At 41.6% G+C, this 24,711-nt stretch overlaps 1 protein-coding gene across 1 annotated transcript in view; it reads left to right on the forward strand.

The window, feature by feature from the left end:
• The first annotated feature begins 354 nt into the window (after positions 1–354).
• Positions 355–24,711, forward strand: part of LOC308676097 (sodium-dependent neutral amino acid transporter B(0)AT2-like) — a 42,654-nt gene continuing 18,297 nt past the window's right edge. Inside the window, exons 1-5 of the mRNA XM_081341821.1 lie at positions 355–456; positions 12,145–12,286; positions 18,526–19,317; positions 20,697–20,854; positions 23,173–23,299. Coding sequence (XP_081197947.1) covers positions 19,122–19,317; positions 20,697–20,854; positions 23,173–23,299 — 481 coding nt within the window. The 5' untranslated portion in view covers positions 355–456; positions 12,145–12,286; positions 18,526–19,121. The remainder of the gene's footprint in view (positions 457–12,144; positions 12,287–18,525; positions 19,318–20,696; positions 20,855–23,172; positions 23,300–24,711) is intronic.

The raw sequence follows: 24,711 nt of genomic DNA on the forward strand, positions 1-24,711 counted from the left end.
TAAAAATGCAAGTAGAAAAATAGGGACCACTCCGGTGGGAAGGTAACAGCCTTCCGTGCGCCTTTGGCATCTAGTCATGCCAGCCACATGACCACGGAGACGTCCTTGGACAAGCGCTGGTGAGCAAGCGAGCAACGTCCACCGTGGTGGAAGCCCTTTCTATATACTAACTCTCCCCCCCCCCCCATGAAAACTTCAAATTTAGAACCCGGATCGCCTCCCCCCCCCCACAGCCTCGCCTTTAAAAAAACACAGGAGCAACATTGATATGACAAGGAAAGGACGCGCCTCCCCATAACGCGAGGCGGGTGCGGCGATTGGGCCTGGTTCCGCCTCGCCTCTTCCCGCCCTGAGGGCTGGCTGATGCAACGTGGCCACGCTTGCAAATAGCCCGCAAGCCAGGATTTGGGCTCCTCGTGCCACGGTAGAGCCGATACGTCGGGATGCAAAAGAACGGTAAGGAGGGCAGAATCAGGGCAAGGTGGGCAGAAGATCCGCGGGGCACGAGGGAGAAGAAGCGCCGGATCCCGTCGCTGGGATTCGAAAGCAGCGAAGGGCTGCAAAGATTAAAAGCGCTTTTCCTTTTCCAGCCCAGCCGGGTAGGCGCGCCAGTATCTCTTTATTGCCGATTTGCTTCCCCTGTTGGAGTTCGGTCTGCTACCTGTCGAAAATGGCTGATGAGAGCTGCAAAGAGAAGAAAACGAATAACGACCCAGGGGTGCCGAGGCAAAAGGCGTTCTGCATAGCTCCCGATTTAGGGGAAAAAAGGGGCGGAGGGGAGGGGGCTCTTATGGCGTAAAATGTCAGGCAGGAGAGGGATTGCAGTATGAACGTATTAAACGGTGTGTACCGTCTAGGCTTTTCGTTCGACTCGGGGTTAAAAGCGTGTTTTATTTATACAATTTCAATGCTAGCTTTCTGCCGACGGAACCCCTTGACACAGGCACTGAAATTCACTTGTTAGAATTCTTGATGGAATAATTAAATCCACAACATCCCATCTGTTTTGGTGCAGAGGTGATCCAGGATGTTAGGCTTTCTGAAGGAATGCTTAAGGAAGGCACTAGTTGCTATAACCTGTTTTGACACTTGCAGGTTTATTAGTATAGCGTTTGGAATTTGGGGGCTGCAAAATTTGCCAACTGCAAATGTTCTCCCCCACCCCCCCAACTTCTGAAGGCATACAGAATAAGAGATTGATCTGTCAAACAGTCTTGCCTAAGGTGAAGTGAACTGTTGGCTTTAGGTAGCAGATGGTGGGGAGATCCTTGGGGTTCACAAATTCCGGTGATCTTCGACTTGGGATCACAATTCAGCCAAAAACATCGGTTGCTAAGCAAGACAGTGAAGTGAGTTTTGCCCCATTTTATGACCTTTCTTGCCACAGTTGTTAAGTGAATCACTGCAGTTAAGTTAGTAACATGGTTAAGTAAAACTGGCTTCCCCGTCGACTTTGTTTGTCAAAAGGTCATCACATGTCTCAGGGACACCGCAACCGTCATAAATTTAAACCTTTTGCTAAGCATCCAAAGTTTGATCACACAGCAGTTGTGTGAAAAAGAGTCATAAGTCACATTTTTCAGTGCTGTTGTAACTTTGGTCACTAAATGGATGGTTGTAAGTCAAGGACTTACCTGAATGCATGTGAAGTTGAGGTGAGGTTTGCTCACCTGGACTGAAATGTCTGTTATTGCTGGTGATAAAGGTAGTGTACATGATGAAACCAGGATCAAGAAATGCTTTATCTTAAAATGAATTCTATCACTGTTCATCCATGAGAAAAAGCTTTGGGATTGGATTTTTTTTTAAAAAAAATCCTGGTTTTTTTAGTGACCACTTCAGTGCTTGGCCATCACTAAAATAGAACCTTAGTTAGCCTTCTCAAGTGACAACTCATATAAACACACACCCTGGGCATCCTCCACATCTACACCCCGGCCACCGCATCGCATTGGCTCTGTATTAGGAATTGTGCCTTGATATAGGAATTCTCAAATTATGGGTCAGAAATATTGTCTTTTTATTTTTGAACCCAATTAATTTTGTGCAGATAAAAGAAAAAAACTGCTCTAGGTTTTGCCCCTACCTCTGCAAGTTCTCAGTTGGCAGTTGTACTGTGAAGGTTCAAAACCCCTGTGATATATTAAAACTATTAAAATTTATTTTTAATTTCTCTCTCTCTCTCTCTCTCTCTCTCTCTCTCTCTGTTTGTGTGTGTGTGTATACTGGTATGTATATGTATATAGAGATATTTCCCGCCAGAACAATCATTGCAGCGGCTGGCTTTCAGAATTTGTGGGTGCTCCTTTAAGATTTTAAGAAGAGATTGGATAGACATTTGTCAGGAATGATAGAGTCTCCAGCTTGGGCAGCAGGTTGGACTAGGAAGACCTCCAAGGTTCCTTCCAGCTCTCTTATTTTGTATTCTACATATTAATAGGTTGGCCTGTAAATATATCCCATACATTATTATAGTACCTATGTGTAGCAGTGGAGCTATATTTGGAATTGGGTGCAAACAATGGTGCTTGGGTGGGAGAATCTAAGTTTGTCAGCCCTTATAAAGGGGATAAGGCTTTGATTGCAATGCCATGTTCACCACCTTGCAGTTTTCAATCATATGTCACAGATGCCCATAGTTTCAAGGATGTGCTGAACCAAGCATGGAAAGATTATCAACAGGTCAAACCAGATGTGTATTAATCTGTGAAAGAAATCTGTTAGTTAGTTTGCCCCACAAGGCAAACTTGTGGGGCTAAGTTTGGATTGTTCCTTCGATGGCAAAGGAATTAATTTACTGTACAGATTTTTCCCTGTCACAAAACTATTAACCACTTGTTTAATGCTAACAGCTGCCAAATATACTTCCTACCTAAAATATGCTATTGAAATGGGGGGAAAATCTGGAATAATTTGCTATGGACTTAGCCAGATGGAAATTTGTGTCTAAGGTTGCATTCTCATGATATAACAAATCTTGGTTAGCTTTAACCTTAGAAAAATGAGGTAAGAAATTGATTCAGTTAATCATAGGGACATGTGTTGTGCAAATACAGCCTGGGATATTAGTATGTGTGCTTGTGCATGTGTGAGGGAGAAACTCTGGGAAATAAATGTATGTGGCTAAAGGCAGAGATCAGTTTCCCATGGACTCAACAGTATTTAGACACAAGCAATTGTAGTGTGTGGTTTGGGGTTAAGGGTGGAGTAGTTTTTATTCCAAAGGAGTAACAGATGTGCCCATGATGGTGATAAGAATTTAGGAGGAATTTTTTCCATAGTAAAAAAGCAAAATAGTTTGGAGACACTTCCATTGACAGCCCTGGCAAAGGGCTCATTCCAGAGTATGCTGTAATAAAACTCAAGCCCAGTCAGGAATTCCCTTGGAGCATCTGTTTGAACAGCGTTATGGTTATACCACATTCTTATTCATGATGAACATCTGTCTCCTCTGGTGATGTAGTTAGACCCTGGATGTGAGCGCTCAGTGACTGCCTTTGCATAACATAAACAGGTTCCTTGGCTTAGTTTATAGGAGTTTTCAAACTAGGTTAGTTTACCATGAGAACTTGACGGAATTCCATGAGAAACTAAGGGTACAAATAGTTCACTCCAGGGCTGCCAATTTTCTATCACTACTAGAGCTTTGCCCCTTGATCAGGCTTTAGAAATTTTGGCCTTAACCAACAGGTGCTATGGCCTGAAAAAGTTTGAAAACCCTGATTTAATTGGTTGAAATCATATGGCACATTAAAACATAACTCAGCATATTGGTTGGGTTTGCACAACAGCCTGCCGATTGAATGTATTCTTGCCTTTTGTATAGGAGCTATGTGTAAGCATACAGTGCTACTTCCTCCTTGTCTTTCCCCATAACAACTCTGAGGAAGGTTGGGTTTATTCATTTATTTAGAAAAGTGACGGCTTTATGACTGCTAATCTTACGTAAATGCACATTCAGTCAATATAAAACAACACAGAGTTAAAAGGTAAAGGTTCCCCCGCGCATGCGTGCTAGTCATTTCCAACTCTAGGGGCCGGTGCTCATCTCCGTTTCAAAGCCGAAGAGCCAGCGCTTGTCCGAGGACGACTCCGTGGTCATGTGGCCGACATGACTAGACGCCAAAGGCGCACGGAACGCTGTTACCTTCCCACCGTAGTGGTCCCTATTTTTCTACTTGCACTTTTGCGTGCTTTCGAACTGCTAGGTTGGCAGAAGCTGGGACGAGTAACAGGCACTCACTCTGTTATGCGGCACTCGGGATTCGACCCGCCAAACTGCCGACCTTCTGAAGGACAAGCTCAGCGTCCTAACCCACTGAACCACCACGTCCCTGACAACACAGTTAGGTTAGGTTAAAAAAAACAAACTACTGGCTTGAAATGATTCAGTTACAAAATATCTGAAAGAAAGTAAAAATAACCCAGTTGCTATGCAGTGACTGAACAAAGTTTTTAGGTGCAAAATTTCCCCCGTGCCACATAACTGCATTTTTTTTGGAAACATTTCTGGGGTTTCATATATACAGTGTCCTTGTTTACATGTGTCACTAATTTATTTATTGTTGCCTACTCTGGACCACAAAAAGATTAATAACCACATTTTAGGTGTGTGTGGGGGAACCCTGCTTGTGAGATGAGTTCCTATGCAAGGCATTGAGTAAACGATAAAAAAATAAGTTGAATAAACTACATTTCAGTTAACCCTGGGAAATGTTGTTACTTGCGAAGTCGTGTCCGACCCATCGCAACCCTATGGACAACGTTCCTCCAGGCCTTCCTGTCCTCTACCATCTTCTGGAGTCCATTTAGGCTCATGCCTACTGCTTCAGTGACTCCATCCAGCCACCTCATTCTCTGTCGTCCCATTCTTCTCTTGCCCTCAACCTTTCCCAGCATTAGGCTGTTCTCCAGTGAGTCCTTCCTTCTCATTAGGTGGCCAAAGTATACCATATAAATACAGACCAAACTGTTTTCAATCCTGTCAGTATGCTGAGCATGCAGTTCCCTGTATTCTGTGAACTCCAGCTGTTGTGTTAATTCCATAAATTATGGTTTGTTACATGTGGGTTAGTATACTCCTTCAAGTCAGACTAATTTGCTAATGAGTCCATAAATGTGTCTGTGATTCCACAATATGGATTCTTCTTAGGCTTTCTTTTTCCTTCCCTAACTCCGATAATTTTGGATGGCTTTTCATCTATGTTCTGATCTAGTCCAGGGCTTTTCAACTTTTTCACCCATTGTGCCACTTTTAGGGTATGGCAACATCCGAGTACCACCAGTCGCTAGCAAGGTGTCAAAAACTTGATGACCAAAAAAAAAAAGGAAAAAAGTGATGAAGTCTGGTAGTCCTCGACTTACAACAGTTTGCTTAGTGACTGTTCGAAGTTACAATGGCACTGAAAAAAGTGCCCCCCAAGCCACAGCCGAGCAAGACACCTGCCTGCCCACCCAGCGGTGCTCTTCCTCCTGATCCTGACGCTTCCACTGAGCCCTGACAGCCCTGCAGCTCCAGCCATCTCTCACTCAGGTTTGTGCGGTGCTGCCTCTGGTTCAGCTCATTCCCCTTCCCCGCTACCACTTTTCGAGGATGGTCGTGTACCACCTGCCAGGTGCCAGTGTACCAGAGGTGGTACCCGTACCACTGGTTGAAAAGCCCTGACCTAGATGACTGAGAATCTCCATAGACACCTGGGTTGAGAAGGTAGTGCCTTTTTTAAGGTTGTGCTGCCTGATCTAGTCAACCTCTGCTTAGTTTTTCCAGGCTTATCCAAGTCCACCTACTGTGGCACAGACCAAGAGGTCTGGTCAAAGGTACTCAGTCAGTAGCAAACCTGAAGATAATTGCCTGTAAAGTTAAGTTGAGCTAACAGTTAGCTGGTAAAGGAAATAAACTTCAGATAGTACTCACGTTACAACCATTTGTTTAGTGACTGTTCAAAGTTACAGCCACACTGAAAAATGTGATTTATGGCCAGTCCTCACATTTGCAACTGTTGCAACATCTCCCGGTCACGTAATCAAAATTCAGGTGCTTAGTGACCGTCATGTATTTCCAATGTTTATATTACATTCCAGGGTTATGTGATCACCATCTGTGATCTTCCCAGATGGTTCCTGAGAAACTAAGTCAGTGGGAGAAGCTGAATTGCTTAATGATCAGGTGATTTACTTAACGTCTGCAGTGATTTGTTTAACATCCACAGCAAAAAAAAGGTTGTAAAATTAGGCGTAATCCACTTAACAGCCCACCTTGCTTAGCAATGGAATTTTTGGTCTAAGTTGTGGTTGAAAGTCGAGGATTATCTGCATGTTTCAAAAGGCTTTGCTAAGTTTCAGCCAAGGTGCCTGGACAATCTGTCACCTAATTCTAGAAAATTAGGAGTAGCTGATAAAACTTATGCCTTTTTAGTAAAATTTGTTAGTTGGAAAAGGGGCCATCAAAATCCTTCTACTTTTTGACATTATAGAGCAGGGGTCCCCAACCCCCAGTCCATAGAGCAGTACCGGGCTGCGGCATGCCAACAGTCAGTCCACACAAACAAGCAAAGCCCCATCCGTGGGATGCAGGCAGCACACAAAACCAAGCACACCCCGATCCATGGAAAAACCTTTCTCCACGGAAACGGTCCCTGGTGCCCCAAAAGTTGCGGACCTCTGTTACAGAGCAAAAGCTCCTGCAGCGTCTGCTGCTAAGCAATCTCTACACCAAATTAAATGGGGCTTCTTGCATTGTGCACCTAGAATTATAGTCTTAGTTGCCTAGTGACCACATCTGTGAAAGTAGGAGGAAAACAAAAGCGATTACGAGAAAGGCCAGTCAAAAATTAAAAGCACTTGAATTTAAAGTACCTTTTTTGTGCTTTTCATAATTGTCAAGTTTTTAATATTAACAATCATAAAATGAACTTGTATCTTTGGTTTTTAACTTGTCTGCCACCCAGAGTCATTTGATTGTGAGATGGGCAGCTATATAAATATGGTGAATAAATAAATTTAGAAGGGGAATAGGAGCAAGGGGAGAGCAATCTGAATTTCTAGTAGTCTCCTAATCTAAGAGAGAAGGTTTAAGTGGCAAATTGATGGCTTGTGTCACTTTCTTTTTAACGAGTTCTTCTAAAGTGACTGAGGGCTTCGGTGCCAAGGCTTGTAGGTCACACTGTAACATGATTTGAAACTGGGCACAAGAAGGTGGGTGGTACAGAGATTTTGGAACTGGCTGTGGAGACTAGGACTTTGTGCCATTTCAGATTAGAGACTGTCGACATACAGTTTGCTGCAGAAATATATGGGCTTCATTAGATTGAATTCCAAACTCTGGGGCTGGCTGCGTGTAGCACCTTGAACTAGGCTGCCAAGGCATTAACTGGTATTTCACCAAATACCAGTTAATACCACCTGCTACCTTTGCATTAAGACTTTCCTCTCCTACCCCGTCAATTTCCAGCATTCCATATCTGAGCTGCAAAAATCCAGATGACCATTAGATGGCAGCTAAGGGATAATTTTACTACCTCTACTGGTCATCTGAAATTTTGCAGTCCAGATACGATGTGCCCAACACGTGATCTAGGTCACTTTCCATTGCAGTCCCAGAGAAGAACTTTGAGCCAACAACTCCATTAACTGTTTGTTCATCCACATTTTTTTTCTTTGGAGAAAACAAGCACGGAAGTAAGTTCCAAGGCGCTGCGAGGACTACAGCCGCCAGTGGTGCATCCTCGATTGTGTCGTTTTTCTGTACATGACTGGATTTGCGTGAAAAAAACTCAGCCACAAGCTGGCTGACTGCATTTCGCCCTTGTACGTTGTGTGCACTTGACCCACGTGATCACTCTGTCGTTCACTATCAGGATAACAATAGGAAGGAAGGAAGGAAGGAAGGAAGGAAGGAAGGAAGGAAGGAAGGAAGGAAGGAAGGAAGGAAGGAAGACAGTTATTTGGAGCAACCAGGGGCCCACGTGTAATACCTGCCTGCCTTCTCTTTAAAGTAGTGGTACTCTGTTTAAAGTAGATGTGTGGATTTCAACTCCCAGAATATTCTAGCCAGCATTGCTAGCTGCCATATTCTGGGAGTTGAAATCCATATAACTTAAAACGGCTCAAGGTTGGGAAACATTGCTTTAAAGAGTTATCCGCACATTGTGGGGCAAAGACGCAGCTGCTTTAAAGGGTTGGGGAGAGGCATTGTATCTATGTGGTTGTCTGCCTTCTCAAACTGGAGCTCAGGGAAGGAGGAAGCCAGCCTACTGAGGGAAGCCCCATTTTCACGAGCAAAAAAAGTAAACAAAGAGAAGTGGTGGGCACACACAACACATTTGAGTTAAAAAAAAAGGAATAAACCATGTCACGATGATTGTGCAGAGCGAGACATTATGGATCACCATAAGAGAGATATAATTTTAACAAGGATATCCTTGGTATTGGTGCCTTCATACATAATCAATGTATCAATCTAAAATATTTGAGTGGAATCCAATTAAAGGTTTATCTGGCCAAGGTTTGTTTAAATTATATGAAATAATATCCACCAAATCTGGAATCTCTCCATTTATAAAAATCATTGGATATATTAAGCTTGGACTGTTGCGAAAAGGATATATATTCCTGAAAAAAGATTATATGCCAGACATTAAACATTACATAAAAGGTTATAGACAAAACTAGACATTATGATTTCACTGGGTCCAGATATAATTTACTGTCCAAAAATTGAATCATAATGATGAAATTAAAAAATGTGATTTGCATACCTCACCATACCTTTTTATTAATGTAATTTCATTATACTCTATTTATTTCGGGGAGATTGAGTTATTTCCTGCGAGCTAGTTTTTCTGCATACGCTGGAAACCTTGGCACTACTAAAGATACAAGGACCGCTGCATCCACTAATATGCAATTAAGTTATCTTACTCAATTGCTTCGGATGGTTGTTTATGCAGTGATATGCAGGTAATCCTTGAATTACAATCATTTGTTTAGTGACCATTCGAAGAAGTTACAACAGCATTGAAAAAAGTGACTTGTGACAGTGTTTCACACTTAAACAGCTATTGCAATATCCCTGTAATCACATGATCAAAATTTGGAGGCCTGGCACTTGCATATATAAATGACAATAGCAGTGGCCTGGGGTCATGTGATCACCTTTTGCGATTTTCTGACAAGCAGAGTCAATGGGGAAGCCAGATTCACTTAACAACGGTGTTACTAACTTAGCAACTGCTGTGATTCACTTAACAACTGTGGCAAGAAAGGTCGTAAAATTGGGCAATACTCACTTAACAACGGTCTTGCTTAGCAATGGAAATTTTCAGCAGTTATGGTCGAGGATTACCTATACTTTCTGTTATAATTCACCTGGAAGAAGACAGCCATTTGTAGGTAGTGGATTGTGTTTGAAGTGTTGGCCACAGTGCGTGGTTCTCTCACCAAAGGTCTACCGTGGAGGGTTGTTTTCTGTTACAAAATGGCTCCAAAACATCCATTTACTGAAAGCCAATGGGTGACCATCTCATCCATGCTGCCCCATTTCAGGCATGGTAGGTGCAAGAGAGGAAGGGCTGATGGTCGTTTTCCACATTTGTGCACATCACTATCTCATAGGCCAGAGGTCCCCAACCTTTTGGGCACCAGTGACCAGTTCCGTGGAGAGATGTACTGCTGGGGCTTTGCTTGTTTCTGCGGCCCGGTGCTGGTCCACGGACTCGGGGTTGGGGACCCCTGTCATAAGCTATACATGGCCTGAATAGTTCACGGTTTCAGACAGGTCCTATAATTGTTTAATTTCCAATGTCTTTTTCTCAAAAGTGGTGTTCTTCCTGGAATGAAATTGCTTTAAAACACTTTTGGTAGTCTATAGTTATGTTTTACTCCTTGGCATATTGTTTTTTTTATTGTTTACTAAGTATCTGAAAATTTTAATTAAGGTTAATAATATAATCAGAAAAGAATCAGGAAATGTATAGAAAAAGCAAGTTGTACATAAAAAAGTTTAGAAGCACAATGAAACTAACAAAATATTAAATTGAAATGACATTAATACTAAATATTTTGTTTTGAAAATTGGAATCGGTGTTAAAATAAATCAAATGACAATCAAATCATTGTACAATAATTTACAATAAATCCAGTATAAATGGATTTATAAATTACAACTCAAAGAAGAAAAATAATACGTTCTACAGTATGGAAAATTTTTAACAATTTAGCAAATCACCAAAATTAATGTTTAGAGATTAGATGTTATATTTTTATATTAGAAGGAACCCTGAAACTCAGTTAAATTCAATAACAAATTTGTTTTCTAAAGTTGCTTTGACATTGTTGCATAATTCCATAACTTAATTTGCCATTTTTCTATAGGAGAAACTATTCATGCTTTTAGTAAGAAAGGGTATTCTAGCATATGATCCCATATATAGTACTATACAAACTCAGTTCAGTATATATTGTAGGAACATAAGGTTTAATATTAATTTATAAAAAAATAGCAGACGGAAAGGAAAAATCCATCTTTAACTTCTATTTCATTCTATTATAATGTTGTGACTCAGGGCCAGCCTGTGGGTCCGACAGCCGGCTCTGATGTATCGGATGACTCTGAGGGGGAGGAGGGAAACGAACCGGCTGATGATGGTTTGGAGGAGGGAAACGAACCGGCTGATGATGGTTTGGAGGCTTTGCAGAGTCCTCAGCCGGGGACCTCTTCTCAGCTGCGTGAGCCCGAGAGTGCGGAGGAAGATGACCCACAGCTGGCCCTGTTCAAGGACGCCCGACGCAGGAGGCAGTCAAGCAGGAACAAACAAAGAAAGGCTGCAGGACTCCTCGGGAGGAGGCACAGGGAGACCACGCCCTGAGCTCTCTATAAAAGGAGTGTTTGGGGAGGGGCTGGTTGCTGAAAGCAACTTTTCCGCTTGAGAAGACAAGCTCTAGTGTTTTTGTTAACTGCGTAATTAAATCTTGGCAGAAGCCTTTTAGCCTTGGACGCTTTCCAGTCTCTTCTTTTCGAATAGGGGTTGCGAGGAGAGGGCTGGTTCAGAACATATAAATTCTTTTCCAGAATGGTGGAATTGCCTTACAACACTGTTACCAAATGTGGAAGAATGATCCAACATGACTATTGCATTTCTAGCTCTTTTTAGAAAAATAAGTGTAATGTTAATAATAAAGGTTCTAGAATCTAGATGGTATTTCCAGTGTGGGATATCAATTGTTCTGTTAAACTTCTGCATCCGTTTGAACATATAGTCTAAACTTGTTCATTTTCTGAATCATACTTCAACAGAAACTTGTTGATCTGAGTTTTGTGCGATAGATTTCATATTATATGTTTTTTTTAATTGGTCAAACCTTACTTTGGAATTCCTTTGGGAATATTTATACATATTAAAACCACTGAGTTGTCTCTTACCATTTTGAGAGAGAATCTCAGAGGACTTCATTTTTGTTTTATTAATAATTCTTGAAGTCTGTATAAATACACTCTCCATTGTTCAAGTATCTTTGTTCATCCTTCACAAAGTTAGATATTTAATATCAAAACAAGTAGTGATAAATCTGATTTTTTTCCGCATTCATCCCATACTTTTAGCATTCCACCTAATAATCCCTTATAGCTATATTCTTTTTTATTAGCATCAGATCAAACATATTTATAGAAACCATGGTCAGATTGTATCATTTTAAAATGATTGTTTCATTGAAATTGGAGAGAGTGTTGCTGTGTAGTTTTATGTCTCTTGTAAGGCTTTATTTTTTTAAAAATTTTAATTCCATTTATATCCCGCCCTTCTCCGAAGACTCAGGGCGGCTTACAAGCTTAGCAGTAGCCTTCATTCTATGTATATGCCTGCTTATTAGGGCTTTCACACACACCCCAAGCGGCATTATTACAAAGTCAGCTTAATTGCCCCCAACAATCTGGGTCCTCATTTTACCTACCTCGGAAGGATGGAAGGCTGAGTCAACCTTGAGCCTGGTGGGATGCGAACCTGCACTAATTGCAGGCAGCTGGTGTTACTTAAGGAGGCATTAGCCCACTGCTCCACCAAGGCTCTAGATGTTTTAATGGCAGGTATACAAATAAATGAATTTCTGGATGAGCACTATTAATTTAAATCTATTACCCTGTTTCAGAGGCCACTGCAGCACAAGGATTTAGTTTGTGAACTAAAAAAAAATCCAGAAGCTGCAAAAACCAAGGAAGTTGGACACACGGCTCTGAAGCACATTTACCCACTGCATTCTTGTGTGATCACATGAAAAGCCTGCTTCATAGGTAAGTTCACAGACCCTGTGTCCTCCTGAGTAAATGGGATTTAATTGGAACCAGGATTATCTTTGTAACCTTTTATAATAAGCAAAACAGAATCAAATGATCTATTAAGTAAACCCAGGATTGTTTGTTCTAACTGCTAGGGACTATTTTAGGCAAAGATAAATATTTCCACAGTCCTTTTAACAGTGCTCGTTTGAACTGGAAACCCTCAGAACTACAGTAAGCCTGAAATTTGGGCATTGCAACATACAAGATTATAGAGCTGTGATAGAGCACCTATGTTGCACACAAAGTTGCACACAGTTCCAATTCTTGACCTTTTTTTGACTGAAATGTCAGGAATCAAATATAGAAACTAATTAGAAATACCTCTGCACACGTTCATAGGTTGGCCTGCTTTTATTAAAAATAAAATACAGCTGAGGGGACTTCGACTAATATATCATCTAACATTCATCTACAGCAACTGCCGACCCACGGGCCGGTTGCATCATGCGGAGGCTTGCGCCCACCCCAGCTCCGGCAATGCAAAAAAAAGTCACGACATAGATCACGAGTGTTAAACTTGCTATGTGACATAGCAAGTTTAACACTCGTGATCTATGGTTTCCTCTCGTTCCAAATGTCTTCTCATTCCAGATGCTTTATCTGTTCTGATAAAGTTCAGAAGACAGGGTTGGAGTCTGGAGTGATCTGCAAAATACTATAAATTGAAATCTTTTCGGTTCAGCATCAAACTATGATTGTCTTCCCCAGTGCTTTTTTTGTAAAAGAAAAAGGTGCCGGAACTCACACATGTCATACAACCTGCCTTGCCTACCCTACAAGGTTCCATCCAAAAAAGGTGCCGGAACTCCATTCTGAGCGTTCTATGAGAAAAAAAGCCCTGGTCTTTCCCTAGGCTTATCTGTCAGAGAGGCAATTAAATGTACGCTGGACACTTTTGCTTAGGGAACCAACTGCCAAATCACGTGAAAGCTCTTTCGTAATTGAGCACCCACCCAAACACACCAGTCTTGCTTCATAATTTGATGTAAGATAACTGCCTCGAAGAGCCGTCATTTATGTAATTTGCAGAGATAAAGATAGAAAAGTCTCTCCTAATTTGCAGGAGATTAAGGTTAGCAAACAAAGCTGTGGAATATTTGCTGAGGACAACTGGCACTTATAGTCTTGTTCCAGGACTGCCCCTTGGTGGCTGGCACCCATTGCTGCCTTTCATATCTGATTTTGGCTTCCCTGAAGGTTAGATCAACCTCAGTTTGCTTATTGTGAGGAATAATTCAATTTTTGCATAGATGGTGGAACTGGAAAAAAAAGAGAGCAGAGAACAAAGGATCACCCCTGATACAAAGCCAGGCTTATTGTTGGAAGTAACTTTCCTCTCACACACACAAACGCACACAGAGATATGAACACATACACAATTTTGTTGTTGTTCAGTCAAGCATGTCTTGACTCTTCATGACCCCATGTAGATCGCATGCTAGGCTCCCTGCCCTCCACTATCTCCTGGGATTTTCCCAAATTCATATTCATTGCGTGGATGACACTATCTAACCATCTCATCCTCTGCCATCTTCTTCTCCTTCAGTCTTTCCCCATATCAGGGTCTTTTCAATGAGTCCTCTCTTTTCATTAGGTGGCCAAAGTAACTGAGCTTCAGTTTCAGTATCTGTCCTTCCAAAGAATAGTCAGGGATTGACTGATAATGCTTAACTAAATAATCCTGATTTGTAAGGCTTTAGGGACTAATCTCAGCACCATGACTTGGGCTCCGGAAAGCATTTGAAGTATTGGTATTGTAAGGTCTTGCCTCAGCTAGTCCTCCCAAGAAAGCAAAACTCTGGAGACAGGTATCATCTAAAAAGGAACTTTTATTAGGAGCTAGTGATAGCAAGGAAGCAAAGCAAGATCTAGTATTTTCCCACACGAAATGTTACATTAAAGCATCCCTAACAGACCGCACCCCAACGGCCAAATGCCCGGTTTGATTTCATCCAATCCTCAGGTGTGAAATTGTTATGGGGACCAGAGTGATAAGCGTAGTTCCCAGACACCACTCTCAGGGTTTAGATTTTTCCTTGGCCTCTTGATCTCCTCCCTTCAGGGCAGAGATAAGACAGATGGCCCAGGGCACATTCCTTCTCCCGTTGACACCTCCCAACAGCAGAACAACAAAGCATCCTCCTACCCCCTCTCGGCAGAATGGCAGATTCAAACACAGAAAGAAAAGCCCTATAATAAATGAGGGTCTGACAGGTATTGTATGGTCCTCTCTGGATATCCCATTTACCAATGGAGTAGTTGCATGCTGCACCGGCTGGAATTTCTCTGTCTTAAAAAGAACATCCCTGTAGACCATGTGACAACAGTTCAGTTATAAGATTATTAGGCCCAGGCCATGTGCATATTCCTTTAGCACAGGGGTCTTCAAACTTGGCAACTTTAAGATTTGTGGACTTCAATTCCCAGAATTCCTTTCAACTCCCAGCATGGCTGACTGAGGCATTCTGGAAGTTGAAGTCCACAAGTCTTAAAGTTGCCAAGTTTGAAGACCTTTGCTTTAGCAGGAATGACATTTCATTCAGATTAGGCTACCTTCTTTATTCTCAAGCCGAAGAATCATCTGTCCAGAGCATCCATGTGTTTCAGACAGTACCCAGATTAAAAATGTCCAACTTACAGACAGCAGTTGGAAGTAGTAGTATGTGTGTTCACTGCCTTGAATTATTTATAAAGTAATAAACACAGGATAAAAATCTAATAAACAAACTTGTACTTGGGAATGGATCGCCTATTTCTCAAAATGGTGGACAGCATTCTCCCTTCAAGTTGATGAACCACTGAAGGTGCACATTCATGAACTGCTGAAGCCATCCATTTTTAATATATAGTTTGCCAGTTCAAGGAAGGAGAACACCGTCTATTGTTTTTAGTAATAGTCCATTCTTAAATACGACATACATACAAATTTGAAAAAGACCTGGGGATGGATCTTGTTTTTAAACTGGAGAAATTCTGTACTGAAGATTCAGTTTCATTTTATTAGCCCTCATTCACTTCAGGCAATTGTGAGACACCTAGATAGCCCTTCCTGTTTTAGGGGAAAGTATGCTGAGGAAGTTGACTACCATTTGCACACTGATTACATCAGGTACCTGCATGACCATCTCTTATATAGGAGCAAAACTAGAACTGTAGCACTCTATAGTGCAACCACTGTAAGGATGTAGTAACTTTCCACTTTCACTGTAACTTACTTCCCACTCACAGAGCGCCTCCACTAATACTCCATGATCAGTAATGTCAAAAGATCTACATGAATCTGTGTAATAGCACTTTCTGAGGAAGGAAGCAACCAAACCATTTCAGTGCTCCATTAGATCTGAAACCAAACTACAAAAGGTATCATTTGAGTCCCTGCATCACAATGTATGTTTGACATTGTCTTGTTCAGGAACCTATGGCTCTGGTGCATCCATAAACACAACAGACAAAACGCCACGATCCCAAATCCCTAATCTCTACCCACACTGACACGAAACACCATCAGTTCTATTGGAGCAATACAAGAATCATCAGCCATGCTACCACCCGCCACACTCGCAAGTATATCGAAGCCTGGCATTCCACAAGCAATTCCATCAACAGACACATTGACCCACAACCAGCCTATGAACCCCTCAGAATCCAAATCAATCACACAGCCAACCAGAGACAGCACTGACCCTCAACCGATCCACGCAACCCTCCCCCAATCAGAACTTCATCTCCCAATGACCCTCACCCGATGTGACCTCCCCATCACAAGACCCACTACAAGACCTTCACTTGACACAACCCACACCTGACACATCACAAGACACTGACCTGATATGATCCTGACCTGACCTAACCTCACCATCACAAGTCCTACTGACCACATGAAGAACACCAACACTGACATTCCCTAAATTCTGCTGAGGATGTTTACCTAGCCTGGTAACTAAACATTCGGAAAACAACCTACAAGCTCGGGAGAACAAACCTCCACCCTCATCCTACACTCGAGCTACAGGTATTCTCCACTATCACAAAGACAACAGTTTCTGTTAAATTGTGATATATAATTTGAAAATAAAATGAGGATGATTTTTATCCTCAAATTGCTTTAAATGCTACTGTAATTACTTTTTAATTTTTGTATTCTGTTTTTTATTATGTATTGCCCTGTTCACCGCCCTGAGTCCTTCGGGAGAAGGGCGGTATACAAGTTAAATTATTAAATTATTAAATTAAATTAATTGCACAGTGACAGAGATATCAGTCTCATTTTCAGCAGAGAAATTAGAGGTTAGGAAGAACACAAAAGGGAATTCCCAGGAGTCGGGTTGGAGGTGATAGGCGGCATTTTAGAATAGGTGGGGATGTTTTAAGAATTTAAATTAGAATATGCAGAAGTGAGAAGAAGTGAGAAAGTTTTGTGTAGGATTATAAAGGAGAACAAGAAAGGAGTGAGAAGCAGCTATGTAAATCTCATTGTCAGATTGCTGATTATAAAAAAGGGGTTTGATGTCCCTTAATGATATTTACATAGCTGCTTCTTGTTTCTTTTGTATCGTCTTCTATACTGTAAAAGACTGAAGAGGAAATAGATTCAGATAATTTATTCTCGTTAAAGTTTTTAGTTCTTATAACCAAAAATTAAATAGATGCAGTGTTTCTGAAAGTTACCAGTCTGTAGAAAACTTTTAACTTTTATTCAGTGTGGTAAATCTAGATTTTCCCTCAAGATAAATCTGCTCCCTGTCGCCCCCTGCCCCCCAAATGGAGAATTTGCTCACTTCCCCCCCCACCCCCAAAATCCGGAGCTATTTCATGAGAACTAGCTTTTCTTTCCCAGCCACAAACCACCATTCTGTTTGTTTAGAGAGGGAGAAAAAAAAAGTTTCAAATTTACCAGGACATTTTGGAAAGCATCTAAATTATATGTGCTTATGTCAGTTTGAATAATTCTAGAAAACCACCATTAGGACAAGAAGAATGCACACTTTGAGGCTGCTTGAATCTCCCTGACCAAAATGGAAAAAATGGGGTTTGAAAAGCACGTTGTGCTGGGGAATGTTTGGCTCTAAAGAAGCATTTTTCTCTCTTGGTGGCAATGAATATTTATTAAGTTTCTGAACATGACACCAAAAGTAGTTCCAGAACAGGCAAGGACTTAATCTATCTCCCCTTCTGTTACTTTCCCTTCATTTTCAAGCAAAAATTGTTTCCTCCACCTCCCACTATTATTTCTCCTTCTCCTTCTCCCTCCTCCTCCTCCTCCTCCTTCTTCCTCTTCTTCTCCTTCTTTATCCTCCTGCTTCTTCTCTTCCCCCCCTCTCTCGCACACACACACCATAATTCAGAAATGTAGTGCTCCACAGAATTTACTTTGGTATATCAATTAAAATTGTGCATGGGTCCTATCCTCAAGGTTATCAGCCAAAAGTATAAACGCACAAAAGAAGGGAAGGGAGATCAGTTCGATATTGCCAAAACAAACTGGTAAATTCTTTACAGAACATTCTATCCTGATGAGGCCAGGTTGAATTTTTTCAAAGACTATCCTCTTCAGACGTAGTTGCTGAGGCAATTATTGGTGCCTTGTAACCCTTTCTCCAGTACTATTATCAGTGGTAGTTTTACCTTGGAACAGAAAGTTTTACTTTTGGATTCTGAAAGCAGGTTCCCTTTGTGACCAGTGACCAAGCTGGTTTTCCATTTGCTGTTGCCATTTACTGGGAAGAAAAAGGCCCAATTTCCATTCTTCATCCTGCAAATTACATCCACACTGAGCTGAGGAAATGATCCTTAAACGTCTAACCTGGTTGAACCTACATTTTGAATTAGATGTCAGTCCCTGGTTTGGAGGCACCGCTAGTTTGTCCAGGCAATAAAAAGTAATATATAGAACAATGGTTCTCAAATTTGGCAACTTTAAGATGTGTGGACTTCAACTCCCAGAATTCCCCAGCCAGTATGCTGGCTTGGAATTCTGGGAATTGAAGTCCACACATCTTAAAAATTGCCATGGTTAAGAAACACTGATACAAAGGGAGGAAGCATCTTGCAATTCTCTGAATTTGTGGAATGTTTCTGTTTTTCCAAATTGGGGTTTTAGAGCCAGGATTGTGCTCCTGAATTAATTTCAACAAATTGTTTTGGGTGGGTTGTCCATTCGTTTAACCTTTTTGTCACTGTTTGTTTTCTAGATTGGCTTCTTGAAGGACATCCTCCAGCATGTGTGTGTACATAAATCATATTATATGTGCAGTTCATTAAGCCAAATAAATAGTATTTTTCTCTCACTTAAAGTTCTGCTATTAATGAATGGTGTATACAGTGACCCAAAACACATTATGACTGAAGATAGATAAGTCCATTGAAATACCTGCTAAATGTATAATCAAAAACATCTTATATTGTGCTAATACTACACATACACACACATATAACACAAATTTTTGAGAGATATTTAGGACACGCTAATGCCTCTGTAGTTGCATGACAGTGTGAGAGCAAAAAGCTGTTTGTGTATACTAAATACCTGACGTGTGAGCGTACATTTCCTAGCAAACAAGGGACTTATTGTCAATGTGCAAAGATTCCATACATTTAGAACCGTATACTTAAACTTTTTCTAGTACTACACTTGAAAAGAGTTCTAGATCGGGGATCTGCTGTGTACACTTCTAATAAAGCAGAGACTAGTATTGAGGTGTGTGAATTTGCAAAGAGCATAAGTTCCAGATCACAGCGTGTGCCCGTGTACACATTGGTGTGTTTGGGTCTCATACTGTCTCCCTTGATGGAGAAATCCAAAGCAGACTTAGAAATAGCTGGAGACCCTGAGGGTGAATCCCATCAAGATCTTCTGTCTGAGGAATCTACTACTCGCCCTACCTGGGGATCAAAGGCTCAGTATATCCTTGCCCAGGTTGGCTTTTCTGTTGGACTCGGCAATGTCTGGCGTTTCCCCTACCTGTGTCATCAAAATGGTGGAGGTGAGTTGACTTGGGCAGTTCTGCCAAACTTGGGACTTGGATTCTACTGCAAGATTCTCCCCCTTTTTTCTAAGAAATTGTGGCTTCTTACATGTGACTCTGAAGTAGCAGCTTATAAAGCTGTTCTTTATCATTTGTGTATCTTTATCCTTTTACTACTGTATATGCACGTAATATCTAAAACTTACATACATAGTCCCCTGTAAATGGAAAAGGAATGATTTTCTGAATTAAAGTACACATTTGAGAAATAGCAAACAGATCCCTTTAGCAATTTGGCCGAAAGCACCAACCGAAGTGGTGCATTTATTCCAGAATACATTCTCTACCATTTAGATACTTATTTTTCTGGCAGGAGAATTGGAGACTCTGGATTTTCACAATTTTAGTTATCTAGTCTCCCATTATAGGCTTACAAGGCCACCACGCTGCTCACTTTCCAAACAGTACAGTATTGTGTGAAGTTGATCCTTTTGAGAGTGAAGAAAATTATCTCCCTCTCTAAAACATTTGGAAACAATATTTTTAAACATTCTCCTTTTGATGGTAACAACCAATCTATCACACACGTGATCCATTTCATCAGGTTTAAAATGGTTCAACACTTTAAGGCAGTGGTCTCCAATTTTTCAGGCTGGGCGGCCTGATGGGGTAGGGGGAGGGAATGGTTCTGTGTGAGCGGCAAGCACATGCATGCACAGCCCACTGCTCACACAGATGGAGCTTCATGCGCAAGTATTGCTTGCGCAACTCAGTTCTGAACAGGCCAGGGCCCGGTAGTGGGCTGCGGCCCAGGAATTGGGGACCCATTCTTTAAGGGGTATAAATGTCTGGTTAAATAATCTTGCCAGGTGCTTAAGAAAAAAAAGTTAGCACAGAAAGACAACAGAGACATAAATGCAAGAGACCTTCAGAATGTGATCCATAAGCTATATTCGTCTCTTAAGAGAAATGAAGGCCGGCAGCGTATTTAAAGGGGAAGATGATCCATTCTTTAGCAATGAAGGCCAAGATTTGGGGTTTGCTTAACCTGCTTATAGCCAGTTTGGTGTAGTGATTAAGACACTAACCTAGAAAGCAGGAGACCCTGAGTTCTAGTCCCACTTTAGGCACAAAGCCAGCTGGGTGACTTGGGTCATTCACTCTCGTGTCAACCCTGGGAAGAAATCAATGGCAAAAAAAAAATCCTGCCAGGAAAATTGCAGGGATTTGTCCAGGTGCTCACCGGGAGTCAAAAACTGACTTAAAAGGACACATACCGAAAAACCAAACTGGCACATTGTCTTTCCCCTTAGTTCAGCCTGATTCAGGAGACTGTCATTTGTGAAATAATTGCCATAGTGGCTGGAATCCTTAAAATATTGCCTTTTGCTGGACAGGTTCTTTTCTGCTGCTATACCTGCTCCTCCTCGTCGTCATTGGGATCCCTCTCTTCTTCCTGGAGCTGGCAGCTGGGCAGATTATCCGACAGGGCAGCATTGGTGTCTGGAAGCACATCAGCCCCCGCCTAGTAGGCATCGGCTTTGCAAGCTGTGTGGTGAGTGCCATGTCACTGTTCTTCTGAGTCTGATATTTGTTCATATGTCTTGAAAAAATGTGTGTGTGTGGGGGGGAGGAAACGCCCTTCAGAATAAACCCACCTGTCAGAAAAAAATATTAATTGGCTAATCTTTCCAGCAATCAAAAGGAACTTTTGATTCTTTTAACCCAGACATGTCAACCACAAGGACCAGGGGCCAGATCCAGCCTGCGAAGTGGTTTCATGCGGCCCGCGAAGCCATCCTGGAAACAGTGAGGGAACAGCCCCCACTGCCTTGGCCCTGGCCCAGAGACCCTCCTCCTGCCAGAGACCCTCAGATCTGTCCCACTCCTGCCCAGGCCCCCATAGGCACCCTTGATGCGAACGATGTAGAGCTGGCCATGCCCACCCAGTAGGCCATATACACTTTAGCCACGCCTACCCAGTAGGCCATGCCCACCCAGGCCACACCCACCCGGCCCCCTGAGGGCAACCGCAATGCTGATGTGGCCCTCAATGAAATTGAGTTTGACACCCCTGTTTTAACCTATTTATGAAATTTGTTTGCTGCCCATCTTGCCAGCCTACAGCCTATATGTCTTCCCTCAGCTATGACCCCGTTTTCTTTGTTACCTCCTGGGAGGAGACTTCGTAGCATGCGAAGCAGAACAACTAGATTCCCTAATAGCCTTATACCATATAGCCGGGGTGGCGAATCTATGGTACGCGTGCCACAGGTGGCACGCAGAGCCCTTTCTTTGGGCACGCGTCCTGGCGCCCCAGTCCTAGGCCTTCAGCTGGGTTTTATAAAACCTTTTCGCTTTAGGCCTCTGCCACCGTGTGCAAAAAACCCCAGTTTCAATCAATCAACTTCAACTTCTCGGGGGAAAAAAAAGATCTCGCAAAGTTAGAATTGATTGATTGAACTTTTTAGTCCCACCCACTCTGCCGTTACCACCGCAGCCATGCCCACCCAATGGGCCACGCCCACCCAATGGGCCACGCCCCCTGGCACCTTACAATACATAAGTGGGTTTTGGGTTGCAGTTTGGGCACTCTGTCTCTAAAAGGTTCGCCATCACTGCCATATAGTATTAATCTTGTTAACTCTTAAGACTCTTTTTTCTGCTAATGTATTCTAAATGTATTCTATATATGTGTGTGTGGGTGTATATATGTGTATGTATGACGGACAAGTCAAAGCAGAGAGTTGTGACAAAATGTGATCCATTGGAGAAGGAAATGGCAACCCACTCCAGTATCTTTGCCATGAAAACCACATGGACAGTACCAAAAGGCAAAACGATATGACGCTGGACGATGAGCCCCTCAGGTTGGAAGGTGTCCAATATGCTACTGGGGAAGAGCAGAGGGCTAGTACTAGTAGTGCCCGAAAGAATGAAGCGACTGGGCCAAAGCCGAAAGCACGCTCAGCTGTGGATGCATCATACATACATACATACATACATACATACATACATACATACTTTTGAGATCAGACTTCAGAATTTCATTTTTAAATGTGTGCCAGTGTGTTCATAGAAAAAAGTGACAATAAAGGTTATCTTATCTATTGGGCGGAAATGTTTACCCTCTGCCACCTACAAGCATACTCTTATGGTCTAAAAAAGAGACTACAAATAGTTCTCGACTTACAACCGGTTGCTTTGCAACAGTTCAAAATTACAGTGGCCACTCAACCTACTTCTGAAGTTGTAAAAGCCAGGAAGGCTCCCCGTGGTCATTTGAACACATTTTCAGTGTGCTCAGCAGTAAGCCTGCATTTAGAGCCATTTGCAGTGTCCCACGATCACACGACCACAATTTGCAAAGCTTTTTTTTTTTTTGCTGAAATCTGACGTTTATTTCCAGATTCTAACAAAAAACAACCCATAGCAAGCAATGGGTTTGCTTTGCGACCGCTGCGTCTTCAAATGTTTTCGGATAGTGATTGTTTGTAATGTGACAGAAGGGAAAGAACGTATGACTGGTGAATTCTTTTATTAAAAATATTTAATATGAATTAATGAAAACATAGATGAAATCAAACCTAATTTAGTTTTTAGTTTGGACGACTCCCTACAGTTTGGAGTGTAATCCTCAACCTGGAAAAGCTTAGAATGGCCACTCCCTCAGTCTGAAAAAAAAGTTGCATGGTCTCTGTTTTGGAGAAAAGGAACATTTCAGAAGGAGTTTACCATGTTCTAAACACATTTCTTTTCAAACGTTTTTGACATCATCTGTAGTTTGTCGGCAAATGGTTTCTCTTCTTCAAAGCAATTGTATCCATGTCCAGGGACAATATGGAACACTGATTCATTTTGCTTTCTTTTTAGGTGTGTTCTTTTGTTGCCCTATATTATAATGTCATTATGGCATGGAGTCTTTTCTACTTGGGTAATTCTTTCCAGTTTCCCCTTCCGTGGAGTAGTTGCCCAGGAGCAGAAAATGAAACAGGTGCAGGTAAGTCAGAACACAGGAAACAACAGGCATTTGTGGCTTTTCTTCGGTTTTGTGACCTCTCTGTATCACAGAATTATGCTGCTTTTAACAAGGATTCCTGCACACAGTTCCCAATCCTGAACTGTGTGGTGGAACAGTGGTTTAACCAGCTCTTTCCCTCCCAACGTATGGCAAGTTTCAACTTCTCCTAAGGCTCTTTAAAATACTAATATCAAAATATCAGGAGTTGGTTGAGTGGTAGATAAACCCCAACTATGGTTTGATCATTATAGGTTGACTGTAACTCAGATGTGTCATTGGCCAGATTTGGCCCTGAACAGCTAGTAATGCATTCCCACAAGATTGTAATTTTTTTTTACATTATTATGTGATTTACATACATTAATTATATTACATACTTTATATGCGGCCTAAGACAATTTCTCTTTATTCAGTGTGTGTAGCTAAAAAGGTTGGACACCATGCTTTAGCTCAAAGGGAAAGCATATGTTTTTGACACAAAATTTCTAGATAGGCCTGAGAAAAAACACTTTTGAATCACAGAGAGCTGCTATAAAAAAGAGACAGACTCCTGGTCTGGTATAAGGTAGCCATATACAGTATAATCTTGCTAATCTACTATGAAAGAATATAGGAATGGAAGATTGTAAATAAACCAGTAGACTGAGCTGGGACACAGCAGTCTTTTGAATTCTTAAAAGATAATCAGGTATTAAACTTCGTCTCTTTAAAAGTTTATTCACCCAATTGCATGAAATGTCATCTCCTGGATGAAAGAAGGAGTTAAATAAGAATAGTTTCTACACTATATATCCTCCTTTGTCTAAATAAATTAACAGTGATTCCCCAGAAGGACCGTGATACTTGGACTGCAAAAATCTAGGCAACCATTAGAATAATATTTCTCAATCATGGCAACTTTAAAATGAATGGACTTCAACTCTCAGAATATTCTCACCAACATGCTGGCCAACAGGGAATTCTGGGAAATGAAGTTCACACTTGGCACTAGTCTAGTGAGAAACTGCATTACAGTATTGAAGATGCAAGTGACACAGAACTACAATTGCTGCCATCTAGTGGTCATGCTGATCTTTGTCGTTCAGATACATACAGTAAACACATTGCTATGTTATTCAGCACTCTTTTCCATGAACGAAGCTCTTTCAACAATGTTTAGTCATGAGCAAGTCCTATTTAAAAAAGATCTCCTGCAGTGTTATTTATGGGTTCTCTTTTATTATTACTATTTCATTATTGCTAAGCTTTCCCTTCTTAAGGCAGCCAAACTATTACTCTGTAATAATAATATAGGCTACTGGCTTTCAACCTACAACTGCCGTACATTAAATAAATAAAATAAATTGTCTGTTTTGGGTACTTGGGAAGTGGGAGGAATTTAGTTTAATTGG

This window comes from Vipera berus (genome assembly GCF_964194415.1).
Source record: "Vipera berus genome assembly, chromosome: W".
NCBI lineage: Eukaryota > Metazoa > Chordata > Lepidosauria > Squamata > Viperidae > Vipera > Vipera berus.